The sequence below is a fragment of the Pipistrellus hanaki genome, assembly GCF_964339955.1.
Source record: "Pipistrellus hanaki genome assembly, chromosome: 5".
In the NCBI taxonomy this organism is placed as follows: domain Eukaryota; kingdom Metazoa; phylum Chordata; class Mammalia; order Chiroptera; family Vespertilionidae; genus Pipistrellus; species Pipistrellus hanaki.
The window spans coordinates 72,614,554-72,628,636 of NC_140507.1; the positions used below are offsets into that span (position 1 = coordinate 72,614,554).

The 14,083-nt window shown below is 51.9% G+C and overlaps 1 protein-coding gene across 13 annotated transcripts in view; it reads left to right on the top strand.

Annotated features, from left to right (window-relative positions):
• ANKRD24 (ankyrin repeat domain 24) overlaps window positions 1–14,083 on the top strand; it is a 28,887-nt gene that overhangs the window by 12,857 nt on the left and 1,947 nt on the right. For 5 of the 13 annotated variants that reach the window (XM_084883598.1, XM_084883597.1, XM_084883600.1 and 2 more), the window contains 13 exons: window positions 504–561; window positions 2,211–2,281; window positions 2,470–2,576; window positions 3,562–3,749; window positions 4,236–4,264; window positions 4,836–4,958; window positions 5,050–5,157; window positions 6,295–6,339; window positions 6,427–6,525; window positions 7,331–7,403; window positions 7,609–7,751; window positions 7,920–9,401; window positions 12,368–12,535. In XM_084883598.1, the coding sequence (XP_084739724.1) occupies window positions 504–561; window positions 2,211–2,281; window positions 2,470–2,576; window positions 3,562–3,749; window positions 4,236–4,264; window positions 4,836–4,958; window positions 5,050–5,157; window positions 6,295–6,339; window positions 6,427–6,525; window positions 7,331–7,403; window positions 7,609–7,751; window positions 7,920–9,401; window positions 12,368–12,535 (2,694 nt within the window). Of the gene's footprint in view, window positions 1–503; window positions 562–2,009; window positions 2,282–2,469; window positions 2,577–3,545; window positions 3,750–4,235; window positions 4,265–4,835; window positions 4,959–5,049; window positions 5,158–6,294; window positions 6,340–6,426; window positions 6,526–7,330; window positions 7,752–7,919; window positions 9,402–12,367; window positions 12,536–14,083 lie in introns of those variants that run through there. The other 8 variants (XM_084883593.1, XM_084883594.1, XM_084883595.1 and 5 more) reach the window with 5 other exon arrangements.

Consider the following 14,083-nt stretch of genomic DNA (forward strand, 5'->3'; position numbering starts at 1 on the left):
GAACTCCCAGATACTCCCATGCCCTGACTATTTCTGAGTTATAGCAATGCCCTGAACCTCAATGTATTCCCTGAAACCTAGATATTCCTTGGCCTCTTTTACTCCTGAGCTACTCCTTCGATAACTAGGTACTCCCCGAGTGTCCAGATACTTCCTGCATACAAGATACATTCTCAATATCAGATATTTCCTGAGCCCCAGTTTCTCCCAAACCTTAGGTATTTTCTTGGCCACCGTTACTCTTAGAGCTCCCATCTACTCCCCAAACTCTCAGCTGCTTCTGAGCTCCTAGCTATTCCCTTTTTCTCACAAACTTTTATAAAAAAAAAAAACAGAGTCACTCAGAGGCCCATGAGGAGACAGGCTCCATAGAGCAGGTAACTGGGAGGGGAGGAGGGGGTGAAGCAAGGAGAGTGAAATATAGCAGAGCCAAGGAGGGGCAGTTCCTATAGAAACCAGAAACAGAGAATTGGCTCTTCAAAGACCTGCTCCCCCCTCCCCAGGCATCCTGCGTGGTGGACATTGTGGACAGCAGTGGGTGGACGGCCTTGCATCATGCAGGTGGGTGCAGCCAGCTTGTCCTGCTTGGTTTGGGGGTTATTCTACCCTGTGCCCTGGGGAGCTGCCTTCCTTCTCTTTCCTCCTTACTGAGCACCTACTGTGAGTCAGGCACTGGTTCTTAGCAACTCTTTGAGACATGATGATCCCACGGGACAGACAAGGTGATTGAGGTTCATCCACAAAACAGTTGGGAGGACCTAGGCCATCTGACCCCGAAGCACAGCCTACTGTATGCCAGCCCTGATAGGGGATGACCAGAGTGTCATTTCCTTGGAGGAATGCTTAGGGCAGTGGTTGGCAAACTCATTAGTCAACAGAGCCAAAGACCAACAGTACAACGATTGACATTTCTTTTTGAGAGCCACATTTTTTAAACTTAAACTTCTTTTAATGCCACTTCTTCAAAATAGACTCACCCAGGCCGTGGTATTTTGTGGAAGAGCCACACTCAAGGGGCCAAAGAGCCGCATGGGGCAGTTTGCCGACCACGGGCTTAGGGAATCTCGAAAGGCCAAAGGTCCAGGCAGCCTTTTAACTCATCAATTCCAAAATGTCGGTCCTCTTGGGAACACAGACTAAGTTTGGGTCTGCTTTCGTTTTTTTTTTTTTAACTTTATGTCTCTGTAGTTGGAGTATGCTGCCACCTAGTGGTGGCCATGCCTTTGGCCACACTATGGAAGTTCATTGGCTTTTTTCATTCAGTAAATATTTCTTGAGTACCTGCTGTGCACCAGGTTCTGCTCTAAGCATTAGGATTATAGCAGCAAACAAAATCCTGTGCTCCCTTGGGCACACAGTGTGTTAACTTGTCCAGAGACACCTCCCAGCAGAAAGCCCTCCCTCCCTTCCCTTTTTGAGGCTCTGGACGTCCATATCTTCTTCCACATCGGCCTTATTCCAGCTTCCACTTCAAGACCCTTGCCCATGCAGTATCCTCTCCTTTCCCCTTTTACCTGCAAAACTCACAACTCAGGCCCTCGCTAGTTTGACTCAGTGGATAGAGTGTCAGTCTGCGGACTGAAGGGTTCTGGGGTCACTTCTGGTCAAGGGCACATGCCTGGATTGCGGGTTCGGTCCCTGGGGGGAGGGGGGCATGCAGGAGGCAGTTGGTCAGTGATTTTTCTCTCATGATCGATGGTTTTATCTCTCTCTCCCTCTCCCTTCCTCTCTGAATTCAATAATGATGTATTAAACAAAAAACTCACAACTCAGATCAAACCTCAAGAAGCCTGCCAAACCTCAGCTAGATCTGACCCCTCTGTACAGAGGGTTTGGTACATAGTAGGTGCACAGTGAATGCTAGGTGACTCGAAGAGGATAAAGACATGAAAATCATCCCCAAGTTATGCCTTAGAGAGAACCACAGTGGGAGGCAGAAAGAGCTTGGGACTGGGAGCTAGCAGACCTGGGTCCTAATCGCGGCTCTGCCTCCGACCCCACTGGGGTGACCATGGATCTGGTTGGGCCTCAGTTTCCCCAACTGTAAAACAAAATGGGATTCATACCTTTGTTATTGATCTTTCAGGGGAGGTGGGAATTTCTCATGAAATAAAAGATCACACCCAGACAAAGGCTCCCAGCAAATGTCTAAGCTTTACCCTAACTATATCCCCCCACCCCACCCCCCGCATCCTTTTCTCTCTCTCCAGCGGCTGGTGGCTGCATCTCTTGCTCAGAAATGCTCTGCTCCTTCAAGGCACATCTGAATCCCCGGGATCGGGTGAGCCTCTGGGCCCTTTAGGGGAAAGATACTGTACTTGGCATATGCTGCCACCAAGTGGTAGCATCGCAGGCAGCCTTTGAGAAGCGTGGGAAAGTCTCAGGGAAAGCTCAGGGGCAGTCATGCAGGGGCTCCCCACCTCCCAGGGTCAGCCTCTGACGTTTCATTCCTCCCCCAACTCCCGCCAGTTGGGTACCACGCCCCTCATCATCGCAGCTCAGATGTGCCACACCGACCTGTGCCGCCTCCTCCTGCAGCAGGGGGCCGCCGTGAACGACCAGGACCTGCAGGGCAGGTGAGCACTCCCCTCCGCCTGGCCGGCCCATCCCAGTGTATGTGTGTGTGTGTGTGTGTGTGTGTGTGTGTGTGTGAGTGTGTGTGTGTGTGTGAGTGTGTGTGTGTGAGTGTGTGTGAGTGTGTGTGTGTGTGTGTGAGTGTGTGTGTGTGTGTGAGAGTGTGTGTGTGTGTGAGTGTGTGTGAGTGTGTGTGTGTGTGTGTGTGAGTGTGAGTGTGTGTGTGAGTGTGTGTGTGAGTGTGTGTGTGTGAGTGTGTGTGAGTGTGTGTGTGTGTGAGTGTGTGTGTGTGTGTGTGAGTGTGTGTGAATGTGTGTGAGTGTGTGTGTGTGTGAGTGTGTGTGAGTGTGTGTGTGTGTGAGTGTGTGTGTGTGAGTGTGTGAGTGTGTGTGTGTGTGAGTGTATGTGTGTGTGTGAGTGTGTGTGAGTGTGTGTGTGTGTGTGTGTGAGTGTGTGTGTGTGAGTGTGTGTGAGTGTGTGTGTGTGTGTGTGAGTGTGTGTGAGTGTGTGTGTGAATGTGTGAGTGTGTGTGAGTGTGTGTGTGTGTGTGAGTGTGTGTGAGTGTGTGTGTGAATGTGTGAGTGTGTGTGAGTGTGTGTGAGTGTGTGAGTGTGTGTGAGTGTGTGAGTGTGTGAGTGTGTGTGTGTGTGAGTGTGTGTGTGTGAGTGTGTGTGTGAGTGTGTGTGTGTGAGTGTGTGTGTGTGTGAGTGTGTGTGTGAGTGTGTGAGTGTGTGTGTGTGTGAGTGTGTGTGTGTGAGTGTGTGTGTGTGTGTGAGTGTGTGTGTGTGTGTGAGTGTGTGTGTGTGAGTGTGTGTGTGTGAGTGTGTGTGTGTGTGTGTGAGTGTGTGTGTGTGTGTGTGTGTGTGTGTGTGTGAAGCCTCTTGTCCTGGCTGGGGCATCTTGTTGGCATGCTCCTTCAACCCAGCCTGGCGTTGGAGGCGGGGTTAAGGATGTCCTTACCCTCTCAGTAGCCCCTTCTCCTGGTAGGACAGCCCTCATGCTGGCCTGTGAGGGGGCTAACCCTGAAACCGTGGAGGTGCTGCTGCAGGGAGGGGCCCAGCCAGGCATCACGGACGCACTGGGCCAGGACGCTGCTCACTATGGCACCCTGGCAGGGGACAAACTTATCCTGCACCTCCTGCAGGAGGCGGCCCAGCGCCCCTCACCACCCAGCGGTATGCAAGCCCCGCCTCGAAGCAATTTCGGGCACCCCTTCTCGGCAGTTTCTTGCTACCCCTCTCTCCCTTCTGCGGATAGTTTCAAGGTATCCCTGTGGGCTGCGTTATAGGGGGTTTCTTGGCTTCCCTGGTCCTAATCAGGACAGTGCCAAGGAGCACCAGCGCTTTTAGAAGAGTCTAAGGGTCCACTCTGCTTTGCTGGGTCATCTTTATTCTTGGGTCTTTGCCTCTTCTAAGAATTGGTGTCCCACTTGCTCCATCCTGGAGAGGCCACTGCCCTCTCTTTTTGAGAGTTTCAAGGCCCCTCGGCATTCTGCCAAGATGGTTGGTTCCCAACTTAAAAGTTCTGGTTCTTGGGCAATCAGGAGCTCCCCGCTCCTCCGCATAACTGCCCTGGGTTCACTAATGCCCTTCCTAGGGTGGGGAGGGGAGACCCGGAACCCCCAGCCTGACCCTGCTTTTCTTTCTCCCCCGCCCTCCTAGAGGAAGACTCGGGCGAGGCATCCTCTCAGGTACGGTCTCTAAGCAGTGACTGAGTCCCCCCCTCCCCCCTGTGCTCACTGCCTTCCCCTCACCCTGAGCCCTGTGGGAAGGGAAGGGAGAGGTGGGCCCTGCCACAAGGTTCTCACTCAGAAGGACCTGCCAGGTACCTTGCCACCACGTGACAGCATCACCCACAGCGTCGCTCCCAGCACTGGCTGAGACATGGTGGAGATGAGGTCCAGTCATGGGGCTGGGGGAGGAGGTGGGGGAAGCGAGGCTGCTGAGGGCTGATGTCAGGGCGGAGGCAGGTCTGCCCTCTCCCTCTCCCGGCTGCAGCGCCTCAGCTCCACAGGGAAGGGAGACAGTTTGGTCTCGGTGGGCAGAGTGCTGAGGCGCGGAGAGAAGCAGGAAGTAAAGCGGAAGATCTGGAACTCGCTGGGAACATGGGCTCATCCCCTTTGATGCTGGGATCGGTGAGGACCAGCCAGGCAGGGTCACGCAGGAAGTGAGGGCAGAGTTCCGGTGGGCTGACCTACCTGGTGGGAGGCTCGAGGTCTCCCATGTGTCCGCCCCCCCCCCCCCCCCCCGATCTCCCACCAGAACTCAGTGTCCAGCCACGAGAAGCGAGGGGCTCGCAAGAAGCGGAAGGCACCCCCGCCTCCCTGCAGCACCCCTGTGCCGGGGCGGGATGCCCAGGCCGCGGAGAAGAATGGGGGCCCTCAGGTGGGAATGCGGAAGACACTCCCGCTCCAGTGTGGGACGGGGCAGCCCCGGAGCCTCAAGTAAAAGTGCGGGGTCCTGGGGTCGGGGGCAGGATGACCGAGATGCCTATGAGGAGATTGTGCGGCTGCGACAGGAGAAGGGCCGCCTGCTTCAGAAGATCCGGGGCTTGGAGCAGCACAAGGAGCAGAGGAAGCAGGAGGTGAGGAGCAGCGGGGGCACAGCCTGGGCTGAGCCCGGGGCAGGTGCAATTCTGAGGGGAAGAATGCTTCTACCTCCCCACCCTCACTCCTCCCTCTCTTCCCCTCCACCACTCTGCTCTAGCTCCTGGACCTCCTCCCTGCCCCTCCAGCACACCAGGCGCAGTCCTGCCGCAGGGCCTTTGCACGTGCTGTGCCCTTTGCTAACAACACTCCTCTCAGATCTCTCAGCCTCCCTCCTTTGCCTCTCTCAGGTCTTTGCTCAAAGATCCTTTGTCAAAGATACTTTCTCTGCCCACCTTATTTAAAATTGTAACACTCTTCTGTCACTTCTCAGGTTCCTTTATTTTTAAAAAATGTATTTTTTTTAAAGAGGAAGGGAGAGGAGAGGGAGAAAGGTCAATCAGCTGCCTCCTGCACGTCCCCTACTAGGGAAGGAGCCCCAAATCCTGGCATGTGCTCTGATCTGGAATCAAACCAGAAACTTTTTGATGTGCGAGACAGTACCCAACAACCTGAGCCACACCAGCCAGGGCCCAGTTCCCTTTATTTTTTTAATTTTAAATTTTAATATATTTTATTGATTTTTTACAGAGAGGAAGGGAGAGGGATAGAGAGCTAGAAACATCAATCAGCTGCCTCCTACACACCTCCTACTGGGGATGTGCCTGCAACCAAGGTACATGCCCTTGACCGGAATTGAACTTGGGACCCTTCAGTCCACAGGCCGAAGCTCTATCCACTGAGCCAAACCAGTTTCAGCTCTTTATTTTTATGTAAAGCACTTACTGTTATTGGACATACTATATATTTGATTCATGTTTACCCATTCGATGGTAAGCTCATGAAGGAAGGCATAGTTAATGGTACCTGGCTCACAGTAGATGCTGGATAAATATTTATAGGATGGACAAATATTGAATGGGTGAGTGAATGAATGAATTAGTGGCCAAAAACGGGGTCTGGCACAAAGAAGCACTCAGTAAGTACTTAGTAGTGAGTGAGCGGGTAGAGCAGTGCTGGGTGTGCAGTAGATGCACAGCAGCTGTCTGTGGTTGGGACCGAGGGCTACTAAGCAGGCGGTGGGCCAGGGATGCCCCCCGCCCAGATCCAAGTCCTGTCCTCACTTCCTTCCTAAGCTGCCAGAGGCGGAGGCCAGCTCCCTGCACAGCCTGGAGAGACAGGTAGGGGGAAGGTCGGGGAGAGCCAGCCACCCAGCTGCCCAGTGTTTCCTCCTGGAGACCGGTTGAGCCGCCACCACGTTCCTCCAGGTGCAAGAGCTACAGCAGCTGCTGGCAGAGAAGCAGGAGGAGAAGGAGAGTCTGGGACGGGAGGTGGAGAGTTTGCAGAGCCGGCTGTCCCTGCTGGAGGTGGGCGGGGGAGGGAGGGAGAGTGTGGGCGGGGCCTCTCAATCAGTTGCATAGCAACCACACCAATATACAGTCTCACACACATGAAACACACACAACAAACATACAAACACAATTACATACACATAATGGACACTTCCCAAAACACACAATTACACACACATAGAGATGGACAGCCATGCTCCTATACATGTGATCTTACACATATAATAGGCAAACAGACAACAAACAAATCCATGAAGGCACAATCACACACACATCACAAATATGTGCATACAGCAAACCCTCTCATTTAATCACATACGCAGATGACACCACCCCAAATACATATAAACATTTCTCAAAATACTTAATTATACAAACATATTCATATACATATTCAAATGCAACCACACACGCACAACAGACTAAAACACAAGTGCAGAATCAGTCTGTCACAGGAACTCACACAGGAGAGGCAAGGGCCACTGCCTAGAGGTTAGGCACACACACACACACACACGCACATGCTCACTGCAGACCCACAACCTCACACCAGTCCTGGGTGTCCAGGCTGCACATACAACCCCAGTCATTGGGGTTATGGTCACACACTTGGGCAGTGATCGGGCCATTGACTGATTTTCTGGGAGGCCAGCAGAGCCCTGGGCACGCAGTAGGCACTCTATACTTGTGGGCCAAACACAGCAGTATGATGCCTGTGCGGTCAAACAAACCCATGAACATTTCTGTCCACTCCAGATTCCCAGGGGTTCCTTGGGGTGGGAGGGCAGGACCCCAAGACAGACACTGGGCCCCCTTTCAGAATGAGCGGGAGAACACCAACTATGACGCAGCCACCCTGCAGGATGAGGAGGGCGAGCTGCCCGACTTCCCAGGTGAGCCTCACCTTGTCCTTCCCCCGTGCACCCCACCCACCTGGTCCCGGGGTCCCAGGAGGCGGAGCTTCTGCACACAGGCGTGGAGAGAGTCTGAAGCTGAAAGGAAGGTTGGCCCTCGGTTGTTATTTATTTCACTTGCCCCGGGGGCCCCAACGCCCTGCTCTAGACCCCAGCTTCCATCCCCTGTGGTTTGGGACCCCAGGGTCTGACTCTGTGACACTGCCAGGGGCCGAGACATTGCTCTCCAAGCAGCTGAGCCCGTCAGCCCAGGAGCTGTTGGCCTCGCTGCAGGAACAGGTGGCCACCCTCACCAGACAGAACCAGGAGCTGATGGAGAAGGTCCAGGTGGGGAAACCAAGGCCTGGTAGAGTGGCTGTGGCTGGGGACAGATCTGATGGGGTTGGGGTGGGCACATGGCTGAGCCCAGGGGCAGGGAAGGTGGCAAGTCTGCCTTGTGCCCCCACAGCCGCTTCAGCTGCCCCTGGCTCCCTCTCACCCCCACTCCACCTCCAGGTCCTGGAGAACTTTGAGAAGGATGAAATGGAGGCACACGGGTCTGCCGAGGTTGTCCCCCTGGCCCTCTATGACTCTCTCCGGGCTGAGTTTGACCAGCTGCGCAGGCAGCACGCCGAGGCCGTGCGGGTGCTGGAGCAGCAGGACGTACAGGGGAGCCCCAGAGAAGAGAAGGCAGCCCCTGGGGAGCGCAAGGCCACCCAAAATGGTCCAACAGAAATGGAGACTGATGAAACAAAAGTTAACGGAGCGGAGACCACAGATGACGAGGCTGCAGAAGCTGGAACCTCGGAAGCCAGGACTTCGGAAGCAGCATCCACAGGGACCGAGGTCATGGAAACTAAAGCCACGGACAGTCAGGCCATGGAAACAGAGAGTGCGGGAGCCGAGGCTTTGGAAACAAAGGCCACAGGGGCCGAGGTCACAGAAACGAAAGCTCTAGGAGGAGGAGGAGGAGACCGGGAAACACAGGCCACGGGAGCAGAAGCCACAACTCTGAGAGTAGAGGAACCAGAAATGAAGGCTAATGGAGGGAGTGAAGTGGAAGGAGAGCTCAGAGGCACAGAGACCACAAATGCGGAGGCCACGGGAGTGGAGGCCACACCCCCTAGTGTCTCCTCTGGCCTCGTGCTACACCCTGGTGCTGCCGAGGCCTCGGAAAAGCTGCAAAACGAATTGGAGACTAGGATTCGAGGCTTGGAGGAGGCACTCTGGCAGCGGGAGCGGGAGGCAGCCACTGAGCTGGAGGCAGCCCGTGGCACGTTGGAGGCCACAGAGGCCGAGGCTGACCGGCTGCCGGAGCGGGTGTGTGAGGCTGGTGGTGGTGACACGGTCCAACTGCGGGCGGCCCTGGAGCAGGCGCGGGAGGACCTCCGAGACCGGGACTCCCGCCTCCGGGAGCTGGAGGCCTCCTTGGCCTGGCTGGATGAGGCCCGAGCGGCCAGGCTGCTGGCGGAGGAGGAGGCTCGGGGCCTGCGGGCAGAGCTGGCCCAGCGGGAGGAGGTGAGGCTGGAGCAAACGCGGGAGCTGGAGGTGCTCCGGGAGCAGCTGGCCACCTCCACGGCCGCGGAGGAAAAGCAGCGGACGGCCGCCGCGGAGCTGAGCCAAGCTCGGGAAGCAGCAGAGGCCCGGGCCGCGGAGCTGGCCGAGGCCTGCGAGGAGGCTCGGCGGGGCCTGGCAGAGCTGCACGAGGCCTCCGAGGCGCTCCGCCAGTCGGCAGTGCCAGCCTCGGAGCATCACCGGCTGCAGGAGGAGGCCCTCGAGCTGCGGGGCCGGGCGGCCAGCCTGGAGCAGGAGGTGGTGGCCACGGGCAAGGAGGCTGCCCGGCTGCGGGCAGAGCTAGAGCGGGAGCGTGTGGGCAGTGTGGCCCGCCTGGAGCACGAGCGCATCGTGGGCGCCCTTCAGGCCGACGTGGCCCGGCTGCAGGGGCAGCTGGAGGAGCTGGGACGCCGCCATGAGAAGACCAGCGCGGAGGTCTTCCAGGTGAGCATGGCCGAGCCCCTCCGGCACACCTCGCAGCCAAAGGGTGTTCCGATCCCAGAGACTTCAGTCCGATAGGCACACAGACACTAGCCCCTGCCAGTGTTTCTAGGTCGACCTTTGACCCTGTGGCTATTCTGACCTGAATATTTCAGTTTGCCTTTTCTTCTTCTTTCTTTTCCTTTTCTATTCTTTTGTTTTGTTCGTGGTTTCTTTCTTTAAATCCTTTTGGCTGTTTCGACCCTATCTTTTTTTTTTTTTTTTTTAATGGTTAGCACTTTTTGTATTCTTTTAATAAAATCAGCTTGTATCCCAAAGTCATGGAGAAATACTCATACATTTTTCTGCCAGCATCTTTATTGTTTTTGTTTCACAATCTTGTTTAAGCTTTGGCTCTAATTGTGTGTATGGTTTGAGGTGGGGATCAATGTTTACTCATTGCTTTTTGTTTGTTTTTGTTTTGTTTTTTTAAAAGAAACAATGACCATTTCTTCCTTTTATATATTGATTTTGTACAGAGAGGAAGGGAGAGAGATAGAGAGTTAGAAACATCAATGAGAGAGAGTAATCAATCAGCTGCCTCTTGCACACCCCCTACTGGGGATATCCCCGCAACCAAGGTACATGCCCTTGACCGGAATCGAACCCGGGTCCCTTTAGTCCCCAAGCCGATGCTCTATCCATTGAGCCAAACCGGTATCAGCTACTCATTGTTTTTGCAAGCAGTGAGTTGGGGGTTTTACCCTGATGTTTTTGCCAAACGTCCATTTTCTCTGCTGATCAAGATGACCCTGTTTTTTTTCTCCCACTGGCTCTTTTGAGATTGTCATTTTATCTTATGATCATTTTTATGCTTCAACCCCTTCTGGGAGAGGACCTCATGCATCAGGATTTTTTTTTTAATCTAATTTTGAATCCAGTATATTTTTATGCTGAGTTTTTTGTTTGTTAATTTATTTTGTCCCTGATGGTGGACTCCATTTTTTTTCTTAAACAAAACTGGGAGCTGCCAGGACCGGTTTGGCTCAGTGGATAGAGTGTCAGCCTGTGGACTGAAAGGTCCCGGGTTCGATTCCAGTCAAGGGCATGTACCTTGGTTGCGGGCACATCCCCAGTGGGGGGTGTGCAAGAGGCAGCTGGTCGATGTTTCTTTCTTATCGACGTTTCTAAGTCTCTGTCCCTCTCAATTCCTCTCTGTGTAAAATCAATAAAAATATATTTAAAACAACAACAACAAAAAACAAACAAAACTGGGAACTGTTATAATAAATATGTAAATAAGAAGCTACACTCATTACTTGTCAGGAAATCATTTTCATCTCTGAGCTTCTGTTAACTCCCCCATATAATGGAGATAATTCCTAGTCCTTGTATGAAAATTAAATGGCTTAATTTATGTTAGCTACTTAGGACAGTGACGGTACAAGCAATTTATAAATGACAGCCAGAATTATCCTTTCTCCAAGAACAACCTGTTTTTTAAAATATATATATTTATTGATTTCAGAGGAAGGGAGAGGGAGAGAGAGATAGAAACATCAATGTTGAGAATCATTGATCGGCTGCCTCTTGCACGCCCCCTATTGGGGATCAAGCCTGCAACCTGGGGAGGTGCCCTTGACTGGAATTAACCTGGGGCCCCTCATCCACAAGCCGACACTATCCACTAAGGCAAACCGGCCAGGGTGAACACCCTCTTTTGAAAATTTTTCCCCTTTATTGTAGAGAGAGAGAAAGGGAGAGGGATAGAGAGATAGAAACATTGATGAGAGAGAAACATCGGTTGATCAGCTGCTTCCTGCACGGCCCCTCCCGGGGATTGAGCCTGCAACCTGGACATGTGCCCTGACCAGTAATTGAACCAGTGACCTCTTGGTTCATGGGACAATGGTCAATGGCTGAGCCACACCAGCCAGGAAGGTAACCCTCTTTTAAACCAGTTAAACCCTTGATCACAGTCAAACTTAAGTCTGACCATCTTCATGGGTGTCTGCAATTTTACCTTCCTCACGATCATTTCCTTTTTTTTTTTTTTTTTAAATATATTTTTTTATTGATTTTCCACAGAGAGGAAGGAGAGGGATAGAGAGCTAGAAATGTCGATGAGAGAGAAACATCGACCAGCTGCCTCCTGCACACCCCCTGCCAGGGATGTGCCCGCAACCAATGTACATGCCCTTGACTGGAATCGAACCTAGGACCTTTTAGTCCACTGACCGATGCTCTATCCACTGAGCCAAATCGGTTTTGGCCATTTCCTTTTTGGATAAACTTTACAAGTCTGATTTGATTTATCAATCAGTTTAGGATTTATTTAAATAGTTAATGTGTGCCAATCTATACTAATTGAAACATCTAGCTATTATCCACTCTTCCCTGGAGCTGTTATTTCTATAAAGGTCTACGTTCCCTCTAGGATCGATTTTTGCAAAGCTCACATTGCTCTGGTCTTGATATTTTTGTGAAAATGCAGTCATCAACCTTTGAACACCTATTTGCTTTTCATCCAGATTCCTCTGGTTTTCTTTCATTTTGTAAGAAATCCTCAAACCTTCAACCACTAGCAGAGAAAAGAACATTAGTGGTAATAATAATACCACCCACCGGAATAAAGCACCTACAGTGTGTCAGTCACGGTTCTAACTGGATTCCATGTACTTGCTCATTTTATCCTCACACACCTGTGACGTGGGGAGCTTTTCTCATCCTCATTTTACATATGAGGAGTCTGAGGCACAGAGAGGTTAAGTCCCTTGTCTTAGGCCACACAGCTAGCAGGCCAGAAGTCTTTGGCAGGGTCAGGCTGTTTATAATGCCCTGTGGAATTAGGAACTTCCCTGAATCAAACTCCTCAAGGTCAAAATGGGCTTGAATGTCCTCAGGACAAGATGGAGGGTCAGAGGAAGTCTGGGGTTCAGGACCTTTGTGGTCCAAGTGTCCTCAGGGTCACACGTGGGCTTGGGCCACAGGTGCAGCGCGAGGCCCTGTTCATGAAGAGTGAGCGACATGCAGCGGAGGCCCAGCTGGCCACGGCAGAGCAGCAGCTGCGTGGGCTGCGCACGGAGGCTGAGAAGGCGCGCCAGGCCCAGAGCCGCGCCCAGGAGGCCCTGGATAGGGCCAAAGAGAAGGACAAGAAGGTGGGTCACCTGTTCCTATACTCAGTTGAAGGTCCCCACTTCACAGAGATTGGGGGAATCTAAGAATGTCCCAGCTGAGCTGAAACCGGTTTGGCTCAGTGGTAGAGCGTCGGTCTGCGGACTGAAAGGTCCCAGGTTCGATTCCGGCCAAGGGCATGTACCTTGGTTGCGGACACATTCCCGGTAGTGGGTGTGCAAGAGGCAGCTCGTTGATGTTTCTCTCTCATCGACGTTTCTAGCTCTCTATCTCTCTCCCTTCCTCTCTGTAAAAAATCAATGAAAATAAATAAATAAATAAATAAATAAATAAAAGAATGTCCAAAAAAAAATTAAAAAAAAATGAGCCCATTTTCCAGAAAGGAGGCTGAGACAGAGAAGGAAGGGGACAACTCAGACACACAGGCTACTGTTCCAATTACTAATTACTACAACAGTAACCTTTGTTGGGTGCTTATTGCATGTCGGGGCCTGGGCTGTGCATTCAATATGGATCAATGCATTTATTTATTAGTTTTAAAAATATTTTATTAATTTCAGCCGGGACCGGTTTGGCTCAATGGATAGACCGTCGGCTTGGGGACTGAAGGGTCCTGGGTTCGATTCCAGTCAGGGGCATGTACCTTGGTTGCGGGCACATCCCCAGTAGGGGGTGTGCAAGAGGCAGCTGATCGATGACTCTCTCATTGATGTTTCTAACTCTCTGTCTCTCTCCCTTCCTCTCTGTACAAAATCAATAAAATATATTAAAAAATAATAATAAAATAAATAAATAAATAAATAAATTGGCTGCCTCCTGCACACCCCCTACTGGGGGATCAAGCCCACAACCCAGGCATGTGCCCTTGGCCGGAATCGAACCCGGGACCCCTCAGTCCATAGACCAACACTCTATCCACTTAGCCAAACCAGCCAGGGCTGGATCAATGCGTTTAATCCTCACATTAAGTTCCAATAAGATTGCTCTTTTTATTATCCCATTTGAGGAAGCTGAGGCCCAGAGATGAAGCCACTTGCCCAGGGTCACACAGCTATGCAATGGTTCTTCCAGGCTCACACCCAAGTCCCCAAGTTCTTCTCTTAAATAGTAAGAATAACGATATCTGAGGCCTCTGGCTATTACTCAGCTGATTTTCACATGTCACTTTTATTTATTTATTTATTTATTTATTTTTATTTATTTATTTATTTTAAATATATTTTATTGAGTTTTTACAGAGAGGAAGGGAGAGAGATAGAGAGCTAGAAACGTCGATGAGAGAGAAACATCGACCAGCTGCCTCCTGCACACCCCCCACCGGGGATGTGCCCGCAACCAATGTACATGCCCTTGGCCGGAATCGACCCTGGGACCCTTCAGCCCACAGACCAACGCTCTACCACTGAGCCAAACCGGCTTCGGCTTCACATGTCACTTTTAATCTCACAACTAAGAGCCAGAAAGCATTTTTACCTTCATCTTCCAGATGAGCAAACTGAGGCTCTGAGAAGCAAAGCGAATGGCTCAAAGTGACACAGCATGTCACTGGATAGTGAATGTGACCCTCAGAG